General features: G+C 34.5%; 1 protein-coding gene across 1 annotated transcript; it reads right to left on the bottom strand.

Moving 5' to 3' along the window:
* Positions 1-14,201: 14,201 nt before the first annotated feature.
* Positions 14,202-15,428, bottom strand: LOC148166005 (uncharacterized). The gene has a single exon (XM_088049517.1). It carries the CDS (start codon positions 15,426-15,428, stop codon positions 14,202-14,204), a length of 1,227 nt encoding a protein of 408 aa, XP_087905643.1.
* Between the last annotated feature and the right edge of the window lie 1,308 nt (positions 15,429-16,736).

Raw genomic sequence — 16,736 nt, 5'->3', positions numbered from 1 at the left:
CTTTTTACCAAGATTCTACAGCTGAATTGCAAGAAAACAGCAGATCTCTACGCGAAATCATCAAAATTCTTGCAGAAAACCGCATATTTCGATGCAAAACGACGATTTCTCGCCGATTTTCGTTGTTTTCTGGCTTGAATTCGCAAAGAAGAGCACGAAATCTACAAAATCATCACTTTTTACCAAGATTCAACAGCTGAATTGCAAGAAAACAGCAGAATTCTGCACGAAATCATCAAAATTCTTAGAGAAAACCGCATATTGCGATGCAAAACGACGATTTCTCGCCGATTTTCGTGGTTTTCTGGCTTGAATTCGCAAAGAAGAGCACGAAATCTACAAAATCATGACTTTTTTCCAAGATTCAACGGCTGAATTGCAAGAAAACAGCAGAATTTTGCACGAAATCATCAAAATTCTTACAGAAAACCGCATATTTCGATGCAAAACGATTATTTCTCGCCGATTTTCGTTGTTTTCTGGCTTGAATTCGCAAAGAATAGCACGAAATCTACAAAATCATGACTTTTTACCAAGATTCAACGGCTGAATTGCAAGAAAACAGCAGAATTCTGCACGAAATCATCAAAATTCTTACAGAAAACCGCATTATTCGATGCAAAACGACGATTTCTCGCCGATTTTCGTTGTTTTCTGGCTTGAATTCGCAAAGAAGAGCACGAAATCTACAAAATCATCACTTTTTACCAAGATTCAACGGCTGAATTGCAAGAAAACAGCAGAATTCTGCACGAAATCATCAAAATTCTTAGAGAAAACCGCATATTTCGATGCAAAACGACGATTTCTCGCCGATTTTCGTTGTTTTCTGGCTTGAATTCGCAAAGAAGAGCACGAAATCTACAAAATCATCACTTTTTACCAAGATTCAACGGCTGAATTGCAAGAAAACAGCAGAATTCTGCACGAAATCATCAAAATTCTTACAGAAAACCGCATTTTTCCATGCAAATCGACGATTTCTCACCGATTTTCGTTGTTTTCTGGCTTGAATTCGTAAAGAAGAGCACGAAATCTACAAAATCATGACTTTTTACCAAGATTCAACCGCTGAATTGCAAGAAAACAGCAGAATTCTGCACGAAATCATCAAAATTCTTACAGAAAACCGCATATTTCGGTGCAAAACAACGATTTCTCGCCGATTTTCGTTGTTTTCTGGCTTGAATTCGCAAAGCAAAGCACGAAATCTACAAAATCATCACTTTTTACCAAGAGTCTACGGCTGAACAGCAGAATTCTGCACGAAATCATCAAAATTCTTACAGAAAACCGCATATTTCGATGCAAAACGACGATTTTTCGCCGATTTTCGTTGTTTTCTGGCTTGAATTCGCAAAGAAGAGCACGAAATCTACAAAATCATGACTTTTTACCAAGATTCAACGGCTGAATTGCAAGAAAACAGCAGAATTCTGCCCGAAATGGTCAAAATTCTTAGAGAAAACTGCATATTTCGATGCAAAACAACGATTTCTCGCCGATTTTCGTTGTTTTCTATCTTGAATTCGCCAAGAAGAGCACGAAATCTACAAAATCATGACTTTTTACCTAGATTCAACGGCTGAATTGCAAGAAAACAGCAGAATTCTGCACGAAATCATCAAAATTCTTACAGAAAACCGCATATTTCGATGCAAAACGACGATTTCTCGCCGATTTTCGTTGTTTTCTGGCATGAATTTGCAAAGAAGAGCACGAAATCTACAAAATCATGACTTTTTACCAAGATTCAACGGCTGAATTGCAAGAAAACAGCAGAATTCTGCACGAAATCATCAAAATTCTTAGAGAAAACCGCATATTTCGATGCAAAACGACGATTTCTCGCCGATTTTCGTCGTTTTCTCGCTTGAATTCGCAAAGAAGAGCACGAAATGTACAAAATCATGACTTTTTACCAAGATTCAACGGCTGAATTGCAAGAAAACAGCAGAATTCTGCTCGAAATCATCAAAATTCTTACAGAAAACCGCATATTTCGATGCAAAACGACGATTTCTCGCCGATTTTCGTTGTTTTCTGGCATGAATTTGCAAAGAAGAGCACGACATCTACAAAATCATGACTTTTTACCAAGATTCAACGGCTGAATTGCAAGAAAACAGCAGAATTCTGCACGAAATCATCAAAATTCTTAGAGAAAACCGCATATTTCGATGCAAAACGACGATTTCTCGCTGATTTTCGTTGTTTTCTATCTTGAATTCGCAAAGAAGAGCACGAAATCTACAAAATCATGACTTTTTACCAAGATTCAACCGCTGAATTGCAAGTAAACAGCAGAATTCTGCACGAAATCGTCAAAATTCTTAGAGAAAACCGCATATTTCGATGCAAAGCGACGATTTCTCGCCGATTTTCGTTGTTTTCTGGCTTGAATTCGCAAAGAAGAGCACGAAATCTACAAAATCATAACTTTTTACCAAGATTCAACGGCTGAATTGCAAGAAAACAGCAGAATTCTGCACGAAATCATCAAAATTCTTACAGAAAACCGCATATTTCGATGCAAAACAACGATTTCTCGCCGATTTTCGTTGTTTTCTGGCTTGAATTCGCAAAGAAGAGCACGAAATCTACAAAATCATCACTTTTTTACCAAGATTCAACGGCTGAATTGCAAGAAAACAGCAGAATTCTGCACGAAATCATCAAAATTCTTTCAGAAAACCGCATTTTTCGATGCAAATCGACGATTTCTCACCGATTTTCGTTGTTTTCTGGCTTGAATTCGTAAAGAAGAGCACGAAATCTACAAAATCATGACTTTTTACCAAGATTCAACCGCTGAATTGCAAGAAAACAGCAGAATTCTGCACGAAATCATCAAAATTCTTACAGAAAACCGCATATTTCGGTGCAAAACAACGATTTCTCGCCGATTTTCGTTGTTTTCTGGCTTGAATTCGCAAAGAAAAGCACGAAATCTACAAAATCATCACTTTTTACCAAGAGTCTACGGCTGAACAGCAGAATTCTGCACGAAATCATCAAAATTCTTACAGAAAACCGCATATTTCGATGCAAAACGACGATTTCTCGCCGATTTTCGTTGTTTTCTGGCTTGAATTCGCAAAGAAGAGCACGAAATCTACAAAATCATGACTTTTTACCAAGATTCAACGGCTGAATTGCAAGAAAACAGCAGAATTCTGCCCGAAATGGTCAAAATTCTTAGAGAAAACTGCATATTTCGATGCAAAACAACGATTTCTCGCCGATTTTCGTTGTTTTCTATCTTGAATTCGCCAAGAAGAGCACGAAATCTACAAAATCATGACTTTTTACCTAGATTCAACACTGAATTGCAAGAAAACAGCAGAATTCTGCACGAAATCATCAAAATTCTTACAGAAAACCGCATATTTCGATGCAAAACAACGATTTCTCGCCGATTTTCGTTGTTTTCTCGCTTGAATTCGCAAAGAAGAGCACGAAATCTACAAAATCATGACTTTTTACCAAGATTCAACGGCTGAATTGCAAGAAAACAGCAGAATTCTGCACGAAATCATCAAAATTCTTACAGAAAACCGCATATTTCGATGCAAAACGACGATTTCTCGCCGATTTTAGTTGTTTTCTGGCATGAATTTGCAAAGAATAGCACGAAATCTACAAAATCATGACTTTTTACCAAGATTCAACGGCTGAATTGCAAGAAAACAGCAGAATTCTGCTCGAAATCATCAAAATTCTTAGAGAAAACCGCATATTTCGATGCAAAACGACGATTTCTCGCTGATTTTCGTTGTTTTCTCGCTTGAATTCGCAAAGAAGAGCACGAAATGTACAAAATCATGACTTTTTACCAAGATTCAACGGCTGAATTGCAAGAAAACAGCAGAATTCTGCTCGAAATCATCAAAATTCTTACAGAAAACCGCATATTTCGATGCAAAACGACGATTTCTCGCCGATTTTCGTTGTTTTCTGGCATGAATTTGCAAAGAAAAGCACGAAATCTACAAAATCATGACTTTTTACCAAGATTCATCGGCTGAATTGCAAGAAAACAGCAGAATTCTGCACGAAATCATCAAAATTCTTAGAGAAAACCGCATATTTCGATGCAAAACGACGATTTCTCGCTGATTTTCGTTGTTTTCTATCTTGAATTCGCAAAGAAGAGCACGAAATCTACAAAATCATGACTTTTTACCAAGATTCTACGGCTGAATTGCAAGAAAACAGCAGAATTCTGCACGAAATCATCAAAATTCTTACAGAAAACCGCATATTTCGATGCAAAACGACGATTTCTCGCCGATTTTCGTTGTTTTCTGGCTTGAATTCGCAAAGAAGAGCACGAAATCTACAAAATCATCACTTTTTACCAAGATTCTACGGCTGAATTGCAAGAAAACAGCAGAATTCTGCACGAAATCATCAAAATTCTTACAGAAAACCGCATATTTCGACGCATAACAACGATTTCTCGCCGATTTTCGTTGTTTTCTGGCGTGAATTCGCAAAGAAGAGAACGAAATCTACAAAATCATCACTTTTTACCAAGATTCTACGGCTGAATTGCAAGAAAACAGCAGAATTCTACACGAAATCATCAAAATTCTTAGAGAAAACCGCATATATCGATGCAAAACGACGATTTCTCGCCGATTTTCGTTGTTTTCTGGCTTGAATTCGCAAAGAAGAGCACGAAATCTACAAAATCATAACTTTTTACCAAGAATCAACGGCTGAATTGCAAGAAAACAGCAGAATTCTGCACGAAATCATCAAAATTCTTACAGAAAACCGCATATTTCGATGCAAAACAACGATTTCTCGCCGATTTTCGTTGTTTTCTGGCCTGAATTCGCAAAGAAGAGCACAAAATCAACAAAATCATCACTTTTTACCAAGATTCTACGGCTGAATTGCAAGAAAACAGCAGAATTCTGTTCAAAATCATCAAAATTCTTACAGAAAACCGCATATTTCGATGCAAAACGACGATTTCTCGCCGATTTTCGTTGTTTTCTGGCTTGAATTCGCAAAGAAGAGCACGAAATCTACAAAATCATCACTTTTTACCAAGATTCTACGGCTGAATTGCAAGAAAACAGCAGAATTCTGCACGAAATCATCAAAATTCTTACAGAAAACCGCATATTTCGACGCATAACAACGATTTCTCGCCGATTTTCGTTGTTTTCTGGCGTGAATTCGCAAAGAAGAGAACGAAATCTACAAAATCATCACTTTTTACCAAGATTCTACGGCTGAATTGCAAGAAAACAGCAGAATTCTACACGAAATCATCAAAATTCTTACAGAAAACCGCATATTTCGATGCAAAACGACGATTTCTCGCCGATTTTCGTTGTTTTCTGGCTTGAATTCGCAAAGAAGAGCACGAAATCTACAAAATCATGACTTTTTACCAAGATTCAACGGCTGAATTGCAAGAAAACAGCAGAATTCTGCACGAAATCATGAAAATTCTTAGAGAAAACTGCATATTTCGATGCAAAACAACGATTTCTCGCCGATTTTCGTTGTTTTCTATCTTGAATTCGCCAAGAAGAGCACGAGATCTACAAAATCATGACTTTTTACCAAGATTCAACGGCTGAATTGCAAGAAAACAGCAGAATTCTGCACGAAATCGTCAAAATTCTTAGAGAAAACCGCATATTTCGATGCAAAACGACGATTTCTCGCTGATTTTCGTTGTTTTCCTCGCTTGAATTCGCAAAGAAGAGCACGAAATGTACAAAATCATGACTTTTTACCAAGATTCAACGGCTGAATTGCAAGAAAACAGCAGAATTCTGCTCGAAATCATCAAAATTCTTACAGAAAACCGCATATTTCGATGCAAAACGACGATTTCTCGCCGATTTTCGTTGTTTTCTGGCATGAATTTGCAAAGAAAAGCACGAAATCTACAAAATCATGACTTTTTACCAAGATTCATCGGCTGAATTGCAAGAAAACAGCAGAATTCTGCACGAAATCATCAAAATTCTTAGAGAAAACCGCATATTTCGATGCAAAACGACGATTTCTCGCTGATTTTCGTTGTTTTCTATCTTGAATTCGCAAAGAAGAGCACGAAATCTACAAAATCATGACTTTTTACCAAGATTCTACGGCTGAATTGCAAGAAAACAGCAGAATTCTGCACGAAATCATCAAAATTCTTACAGAAAACCGCATATTTCGATGCAAAACGACGATTTCTCGCCGATTTTCGTTGTTTTCTGGCTTGAATTCGCAAAGAAGAGCACGAAATCTACAAAATCATCACTTTTTACCAAGATTCTACGGCTGAATTGCAAGAAAACAGCAGAATTCTGCACGAAATCATCAAAATTCTTACAGAAAACCGCATATTTCGACGCATAACAACGATTTCTCGCCGATTTTCGTTGTTTTCTGGCGTGAATTCGCAAAGAAGAGAACGAAATCTACAAAATCATCACTTTTTACCAAGATTCTACGGCTGAATTGCAAGAAAACAGCAGAATTCTACACGAAATCATCAAAATTCTTAGAGAAAACCGCATATATCGATGCAAAACGACGATTTCTCGCCGATTTTCGTTGTTTTCTGGCTTGAATTCGCAAAGAAGAGCACGAAATCTACAAAATCATAACTTTTTACCAAGAATCAACGGCTGAATTGCAAGAAAACAGCAGAATTCTGCACGAAATCATCAAAATTCTTACAGAAAACCGCATATTTCGATGCAAAACAACGATTTCTCGCCGATTTTCGTTGTTTTCTGGCCTGAATTCGCAAAGAAGAGCACAAAATCAACAAAATCATCACTTTTTACCAAGATTCTACGGCTGAATTGCAAGAAAACAGCAGAATTCTGTTCAAAATCATCAAAATTCTTACAGAAAACCGCATATTTCGATGCAAAACGACGATTTCTCGCCGATTTTCGTTGTTTTCTGGCTTGAATTCGCAAAGAAGAGCACGAAATCTACAAAATCATCACTTTTTACCAAGATTCAACATCTGAATTGCAAGAAAACAGCAGAATTCTGCACGAAATCATCAAAATTCTTAGAGAAAACCGCATATTTCGATGCAAAACGACGATTTCTCGCTGATTTTCGTTGTTTTCTATCTTGAATTCGCAAAGAAGAGCACGAAATCTACAAAATCATCACTTTTTACCAAGATTCTACGGCTGAATTGCAAGAAAACAGCAGAATTCTGCACGAAATCATCAAAATTCTTACAGAAAACCGCATATTTCGACGCATAACAACGATTTCTCGCCGATTTTCGTTGTTTTCTGGCGTGAATTCGCAAAGAAGAGAACGAAATCTACAAAATCATCACTTTTTACCAAGATTCTACGGCTGAATTGCAAGAAAACAGCAGAATTCTACACGAAATCATCAAAATTCTTACAGAAAACCGCATATTTCGATGCAAAACGACGATTTCTCGCCGATTTTCGTTGTTTTCTGGCTTGAATTCGCAAAGAAGAGCACGAAATCTACAAAATCATGACTTTTTACCAAGATTCAACGGCTGAATTGCAAGAAAACAGCAGAATTCTGCACGAAATCATGAAAATTCTTAGAGAAAACTGCATATTTCGATGCAAAACAACGATTTCTCGCCGATTTTCGTTGTTTTCTATCTTGAATTCGCCAAGAAGAGCACGAGATCTACAAAATCATGACTTTTTACCAAGATTCAACGGCTGAATTGCAAGAAAACAGCAGAATTCTGCACGAAATCGTCAAAATTCTTAGAGAAAACCGCATATTTCGATGCAAAACGACGATTTCTCGCCGATTTTCGTTGTTTTCTGGCTTGAATTCGCAAAGAAGGGCACGAAATCTACAAAATCATCACTTTTTACCAAGATTCAACAGCTGAATTGCAAGAAAACAGCAGAATTCTGCACGAAATCATCAAAATTCTTACAGAAAACCGCATATTTCGATGCAAAACGACGATTTCTCGCTGATTTTCGTTGTTTTCCTCGCTTGAATTCGCAAAGAAGAGCACGAAATGTACAAAATCATGACTTTTTACCAAGATTCAACGGCTGAATTGCAAGAAAACAGCAGAATTCTGCTCGAAATCATCAAAATTCTTACAGAAAACCGCATATTTCGATGCAAAACGACGATTTCTCGCCGATTTTCGTTGTTTTCTGGCATGAATTTGCAAAGAAAAGCACGAAATCTACAAAATCATGACTTTTTACCAAGATTCATCGGCTGAATTGCAAGAAAACAGCAGAATTCTGCACGAAATCATCAAAATTCTTAGAGAAAACCGCATATTTCGATGCAAAACGACGATTTCTCGCTGATTTTCAGTAGTATAGGACGCGGGGTTCTGGGACACTTCGATGGCCTATGCCATCCGCATCTGTCCATGACCTTCATGAAGGTCATTCTTTGTCGGGTGAAGAAGTCTTCAGGAGCCTCTGGTATTGTTGGTCAATTCCGGAGGCTGCTGAAGAGGTGGTGTTGGTGGTTGTTGTTGCCGAGGTGGGCGTGGTCACCGAAGGGTGTGGTCACCCGAAGGGTGTGGTCACAGGTGTAATTAAAGGTGTTTTCCAGGTAGGTTGAAATCAATGGAAAAAAATGTATTTTTTATATTTACCTGTATCGCTTAGGTGACAGTTACCTGTGTTGGATTGATCTTTGAAAAAATGTGAAAGTGTTGTTGTGGATTTGTGTTGGTTTCGAACCGTGAACCTACGAGTTGTGAAGCCGAGACGTACGCCATGCACCAATGTGCTCCACATACGTTTGTTGATGTGAAAGTTGGGTAGATAACAAACAAATAATCGAAGTAAGTAGGTGGGTAGGTAGGTAGTTAGTTAGTTAGTTGGTTGTTTAGTTAGTTAGTTAGCTAATTAGTCAGTTAGTTAGTTAAGTAGTTCAAAAGAAAAAAGAAAATCTAAAGATAAACCAAGAAAAAAAAAAAATTGTTTGGGTGAATAAAAAGATAAGAAAAAGAAAAAAAGGGGAAAAAAGGGGGTTGGAAGCGAAGCAACTGACTCGCCTAGCCTAATTTTCCAGGAAGATTAAGAAAAAAGTCAAAGTTAGTAACTATTTTGTTTATTATTGAAATGAATAAGGTTTTACTTGTCTAAGTACAATTTTCATGTTTTTAGTGACTTCTTCACCAGTTTTAGTTTTCAAAGGAAAAGCCCATACAAATTTGGAAAAACAATTGATCACCACTAAAATGTACTTAAAACCATTATTTTCATTAGCGTATGGAATCATTTCAACAAGATCAGCTTGAAATAAATCATTCAATGATTTAATAATAACATGACGTCTTTGAAAATTGATTCGTGCTTGTTGATGTATTTCATTAACGACTTGTTTTTTGGCTTCAGTAAGTTTTGAAGAAACCATTCTTGTTTATTCGATGATGCCGTTTTCTTGTAGTTCTTCAATGATACTGATGATCTCGTTGCGATGTCCTGTATTTCCAGCTTGTTGAGAAGAAATTAATAAACGTAGTCTCTCTACCAATTCGTTTGGATCATTCCAATAAACAAAATCAAGTGGTTTGTTATTAACTTCCTTCAATAAACAACCACCTGTTGAGAAAGATTTAGTTTTATGTAGTGTTAATGGAGCAATTATATTTTTATATTTGAGTAGTCTGCTTCCATCGATTTGTTGATTAAATTGATAATATCTTTTGTGTGCGTTTGTTTTCTCGAGTATTTCTTTATACAGATTTAAATCTTCATTTGTATATCCTTGTGGATTCTTTTTAAATAACAATTCATATAAACCACGTGTGCCTCTATATGATTTGTTTTTAACAATTACGTTAGGACTGTTATCTTCAAATATTAATCGTGAATCTCCGATAAAAAATGCTTCAATGTCAGGATCATGTCTTACACCATATTTATGATCAAATTGATTTTCTGAATCATTTAACATTTCTCGTAAATATTTTCGAGGTAGCGGGGTGTATTGTTCATAATACTCAGGTGTTCAGGTGTTGGTTGCAGTGGTGGTGGTGGTGATGATTGCACAAAATCTTCTATCAAATCTTCATCGTTTGTAAACACATCCCCATCATTTATGAAATTTACATCAGATTTAATTTTTACTTTTCCTTTGCGTTTAGGTGTTGTTACTTTATCTTTGTCGTTGTTGTTGTAATCATCGTCTTCCTCTTTTAGAGTAGAGGGGAGGGGTTTTTGCTTATTTGGTTTACGTTTATCGTTGGAAACAAGATTTTCCAAAGTTTTTAAATGTTTTGTTATCGGTAAGAAAGAATCCTCTTGCATGAATTCACCTTCTTTCAATGACTTCAATTTTTTTTTAATAATTTTTCGTTTTTCAATAAGAGATTGTTTTAAAGTTTTAATGTCCTTTGGCATGATGTATGTAGCTGTGTGTGTGTGTGTGTGTTTTTGCACACAAAACAGGTATAGAAACAGGTCTGATCTGGTCAGGAAACAGGTCTGATCTGGTCAGGAAACAGGTCTGATCTGGTCTGGAAACAGGTCTAATCTGAGCAAGGTCATATGTCAATTAGCTTTTTATTCATTTAGTGAGATATAATGATCAAACCCCTGTCTATATCTTCCGTTAGTAAGATTACAGTCTTTAAATATGGCTAAAAACCCATATGTATCTTTCCAGCAGACACTACTGATGTCTCTAAACGTGTCAAAAGTCATATCAGTACCAACATGATCTGTATAGATATGCTTTAAGTTAAGATCATCCTGTTTGAATAAAACAAGAACATTTGCATTATCTCGAAGAAGATGTTTAGGAATTTTCGCATATGATTGACAAAGATAAAAACAATCGATATTGTTATGACGACCCATGCTAAAATATTCACGTATCACATTTTGGTTTTCACATGCTACATCATCAAATAAAATGATTGAATTTGGTTTAGCGTCTGATGGGCTTGTTATATTTTCACTACTATTGTACGCATAGTAACCGATTCCTTTGATAGGTTTTAATAAATTTTCCAAATAAATATATTTGGGTTGATAGAGGCTCTTTGAATACACATAAAGATTTTCAAATTTCAATCCATTTGGATGTTCGATTAAACTAACAATAATATTTGTTTTTCCGCAATTTGATGGTCCAATAACTAAACATCGTATGGTTGATGGAAATAACACACCATGTTTGAAATTATGTTCTTCATTATGATTTAAATCATTGTTTTCAATCGGTAACAACACTTTTTGTTTAACAATCTTCATGATGCTATTGATGATTTTAGACTAAATATAAATGGTTAAACACTGTACTATTTATGTCAGTAGAAGAAGAACTAGTCATTAGTTTGTTACTGTCTCTCGTGTAGAAAAAAAAAAAAAAAAAAATGACTTTCCAAAGTGGTACCGGTTTATTAGATAAAACATTGTTTGCGATTCCACATGAACTTCATCTTCCTGGATATCAATTTTGTGGACCAAATACAAAGCTTGAAGAACGTTTGAAACGAGGAGAAGTTGGTATAAATGGACTTGATGCAGCTTGTAAAGATCATGACATTGCCTACTCTCAAACCAAAGACATAAATTTTAGACACAACGCTGATAAGATGTTGGCTAAAAGAGCACTTGAACGTTTTCATTCTAAAAACGCTTCATTTAAGGAAAAACTTGCTGCATTAGGGGTTGCAGGAGCAATGAAAGCCAAAGTTAAATTAGGATTGGGTTTATCATCATCATCATCATCTGATGCTAATGATTCAGCAACAATTAAACGATCAACAACTTGTACAAAAATTCTTAATCAATGTCTGAAAGAAATGGATAAGAATATTAATAATCTTCAAAAAAGTAAGCAAAAACTTTTAGATTACAAAATAACTAAACCAAGTGAATCAAGAACAAAACCTAAAAAAACAAAACGTTTTTCAAAACCAAAAAGATCCAAAAAAGAAAAACCTAACAAACTTGATAACATAATGATTGTTAATGACTCACCAATGGATACAACAACAACAACAAGTACTTCGACTATGCAAAAAGCTGTAAAAAGAAAACTTGATACTGATGATGAACCTGAAATTAAGAAAAAAACTAAATTAAATAATTTGGAACGAGTTACACTTAAAGCAGCAAGAAGAAGAAAACGCAAATTGGTGAATGATGATGATGATGATGATGAAGATATCTCATCAAAACGAGTGAAACTCATTTAAAGCTAATTTATTAAAAAGTAAATTTTAGTTGTATTCTAACATTCAGTCAAGATGGTTAGAGTAAAAAAAGTTGCTAGAAAAAGAGTTAGTAAACAATCAAAGAAGAGGAATGTAAAGAAAAGAAAATCAACAAGTTTTCAACAAATTACTAAAAACATTAGACAAAATATTCGTAAAAGTAAAGCAAAAACTGTAAAAGATGCTATTTTAGTGGCACTAAAAACAGCATCAAAAAAGAAGAAGAAGAACAACATTAAAACTGCTCGTGTTATAAAGATCCCAAAAACCGGTGGAATTTTGCCATTAATTCCTATTTTTGCTGGTCTTAGTGCACTTGGAGCACTCGGTGGAGGAGCTGCTGGAATTGCGAAAGCCATTAATGCAGCAAAAGAAGCTAGACAAGCATTAGCCGAATCTGAGAGACATAATAAAACGATGGAAGCTATTGCAATGGGCAAAGGTTTATTTTTAAAACCATACAAAAGAGGATTGGGTCTTTTTTTAGATTAAAAGGGCTACCTAAAAGACCCTTAACAAATCTGGATATTGAAAAATTTGCAAAAATATATAAAATTCCTTATTTTCGATTATAGTATGCAAACTAAAAAATGTTGATAATTTTTGTTACAAAATTGTAAGGTTAACTGATAAAAACATGCTGACAGAATTGATGAAAAAAAAACACACCAATAAATATCAATTTTGCACTTACGCTGCATTAATTTGTTTTTGCAAAATATATGGAAAAACACACACCAGTTATCTTTATTTTGTTTAACATTTAAGAAATGCAAATGCTGCTTAAATTATTGGGAAAAACATCTTTATCAATAACTCGTGCATGCATTTTTAAAAAATGTTTGGGTATAAATAGGTGAAGATATGTTTCTGGAATTAAATTGTATTTTACATCAACTGTGAAAAGAAGCAAAATGTATCTACTTGACATACAAGGTTACCAACTCGGTACATGCTTTGTATGCAAAGAATTGGCAATTCTGAATGTCGACACCCAACAATACCAACACGCCTTCATCAAGTTTCCGGTCACAATCGAGATGTGCAGTGCTGCCTTCCAAAAACAGATTGACTACGCTACTGATCAAATACACGGGGTTGAATACTACTATGAAGATCCATCAACAATAAGGTATGAAAGCATCGAGAAATTTCTAAAGGACTTTATACAATACAATCCAAATCAAAAAGTCCATGTGGCAGTGAAAGGTCTGCAAAAGAAAAAATGGTTACAGCAATTTTTTCTGGATGAGGATATTGTCGACCTCGAAACTGATGGATGTCTTCCAGTAAACACCATGAAGACAATTTTTAAGTCCCACCACTGCTTAAAGCATAGTGAATACTTAAATTGTGCTCTAGAAAACGTGCACAACTTATACATGTGGTATATGTATTGTAAAAAATAAAAATATATAAAATATAATTTTGGTTTTTTTTTAATGTTGCAAATGATTATCACATTCTAAAAATTACAGTTTTAGATAAAATTTGATAATTTGAATGTCAAAGGTTAATTTTCCAAAATGATAATTATTTGCAACTCTTGCAGTTTTAGATGATAAAAATGACACGTGCATGCTCTGATAATTTTTAAATTTTATAATATAAATACAGCTTCAATCATACTCAGTTTTCAATATATTCGCACAAAATTAGACAATGAAGCCGAATTCAAGATTTTGGAAAGCGTTGTGAGACGCTTCAGATTCAACCTCGTTGAAGAAGATGTCAACGAAGTGGAGAATCTAACTAGTCCAAAGAAACGGGTGTACATAGAGCCACCAGTCGAAGAAGAAGATGAAGATTTGATGGATGATGTAGTTGTCATCAATAATGCTCCTTCAACTTCTCAAAAGCAGTGCAAGAATCGACGACGAAAGGAACCCGTCAATCATCGTCAACATCCCGATGCAGAAAAAAACTTTTTCGATGGGTTAGAATAAAAATATAAGCAGATAATTAATGTTTTTATTTTTCCAAAAATTCAATTTATAAAATGTTTTTACAATAAACGGACACGACCTGTCAGTGGTTCATATGTGATAAATTGTTCATGCAGAATCAAACAATAAGCTGCAGTATTAGCATCTATATCTCCTTCAGTTTCAAATTCCAAGCGAACATCTATGGTGGTTTGTTTAATTACTTCGTTTTGATATGAACAATCAATGACAATTAATGGAGCAACCTTTTTGAACTTTTCCAAATTTAATAATGGTTCACAAACTGGTTTTTTATTAAAATAATAAGCTTGTTGAAAATGTGTGTACATTTTGTATGCCAAAGCGTACTTGTTGTGTTTGTAATCCAAATTTAAATTTTCATATGGATATGCTTGAGAATTTAAGTACAATTTCATGTTTCTCAAATTGCAATGATCAAAATTGCTTGCATTCTTTTTCAAATTGTTTCTTCGATCAGTTTGAAATCCAACAATGATGAAACGTGGTTTTTGTAGAAATGTTGAGGTTTTCAACACCCAATTAAAGGAATGACTTTCTTGCAAAAGTGGATAAGTAAAAAGTTCCCATTTTCGATGAACAATCTCCAAAGGAATATTTTTATCGATTATGTTTAATATTTTTAACTTTTCATAATCGGATACTGTTACATGAGGCACTTTCCATGTAATTTTTTCAATCAAAATTTGAGCTTTTTCAAGGCCTGTTGTTTCAATAATACAGTTTAAATCAGAATTTGAACGAATTAAAACGAGTTCCTGACGAAGATTTATCACAATTTTTTTATAATCTTCAGCAAAACCTAGTATCATCGAAAGCGGCCAACATACATCAAATTGTCCTGTTGTATTATCAACAAGTTTTACGTCATCAACAGGAAACCAACCAGCATTCATCAAAGCAGTACTTTCGTTTGGTGTGTAAGATACATAACCTTTCAAACTACTGGTAATACCAGGAGTTTTTACACGATCAATTAATTCACCTCCCAGTAAAAAACGAATTTCTTCAAATAGATGGGCAACAAAGTTATTCACCAATTTTCCTTTGGTGTATACAAGTTTTTCATCATCATGTTTTACTAATCTTCCTTGAATATGAAGTTCACTTAATCCTGGCACTGTGAGTAATTCCTGTTGTTGAATACCAATTCGACATTCATCGTTATGCTTAAGTGGAGTGTTTGTATATGCTTGATATGAATGCCATTCCAAGTTGGTTATTGAACTGTCAATAGTTGGTTTTTGAGTCACATTTAACAACTCCATAACTTTTTATTTCACACGCAGTCCTAACGATTGTAGAAATTTTCGATTTTCAGGTGTTTCAGCGGAGCACTGTTCTTGTTGTGAATGAACGTTTTTGAAACGTTACTAACGATTTTATATTGCACGTTATTGTTGTTGTTGTTGTTGTTAATAGGTACATTAAAACAAATCACCATTTTTTATATGTTTTACTATTGATTTAATTTACGTAAATGTAATGTTGTCGTGATGAGCTCGTTTCTGAAATTGACCAACTTACCAAATTGATCTGTTATTTTAAGAGTTATGTTTCTAATGAAATCTGTGTTAATTGGTAGATAGATCACGTTTACAGGTTTTTCAATAATTTTATAACCCGGAGGTTCTTTAGGATAAAACGCATAGATGATATGTTCAGCAGCTCCATTTAAATAAGAATTTTTTACAAAAGTACACTCAATTCGAATTAAGTTTACCCTTATTATGTCAACAGGAAAATCTGATTCATGTAGTTTATCGGCTGTAAGTTTTCTTTTTGAAAATCCTAACAAAGATGCTATGGAATTCTTTTTTGAAAAATCGACAACACTATCACATTTTATTTCACATTTTAATGTGTTCAAATTTGCTTTCAACTGTAAATGTATAGGTTTTTCTCCGTTTTTCTGATTTAAAAGTAAGGCTTTCTGCAGGTATTCACCAATGTCTTGCACTTCATAGCTACCAATTGGGATTGCGATGCTAGTGTTGTTTTCACCATAATAAAACATATTATTAGTGTTATCAACATTTGGAATTGCATTATTTACATTAAAATTTAACAAACCAATTTCATAAGCACAATTTTTCTCCAACTCAATAGGAGGATTAAAATCCATTGATAAAATGGATGTTGTATCACTGAAAAGAAAATGATAAGACATCTTGATGCGTGTACAACTGAAATTAAACTAAGTTAAAATAATGTTCTATTAGGTTATTTATTTATTTATTCAGTTAAAAAAGATAAACAAAGATGACCACAATTATACGTATTAAATTTTTGAAATCGCTTATGGTTGTAGAGAATTTGACAAAATCCATTTGAATTAAAATACCTAACCACTTCTTGTGGAGGTTGCAAATCACCAAAACTATCAAAATATTCAACTAAATTACTTTGTTTCCGATAAGCTACCCAATGTGTTCCATTTCCGCTGTTTTGATCCAAATTAATAACACCAGATTCGTTGTGACGTATTTTTTTCGGAAGAACATCTCGTGAAAAGACACCTCGAAAATAAGGAATTTTATATATTTTTGCAAATTTTTCAATATCCAGATTTGTTA

This window comes from Gnatocerus cornutus, unplaced genomic scaffold (genome assembly GCF_029298725.1).
Source record: "Gnatocerus cornutus isolate USDA-ARS CGAHR unplaced genomic scaffold, icGnaCorn1.1 ctg00000034.1, whole genome shotgun sequence".
NCBI lineage: Eukaryota > Metazoa > Arthropoda > Insecta > Coleoptera > Tenebrionidae > Gnatocerus > Gnatocerus cornutus.
Note: the sequence above shows the minus strand (reverse complement) of the source record. Positions and strands in the feature narration are given on the sequence as shown.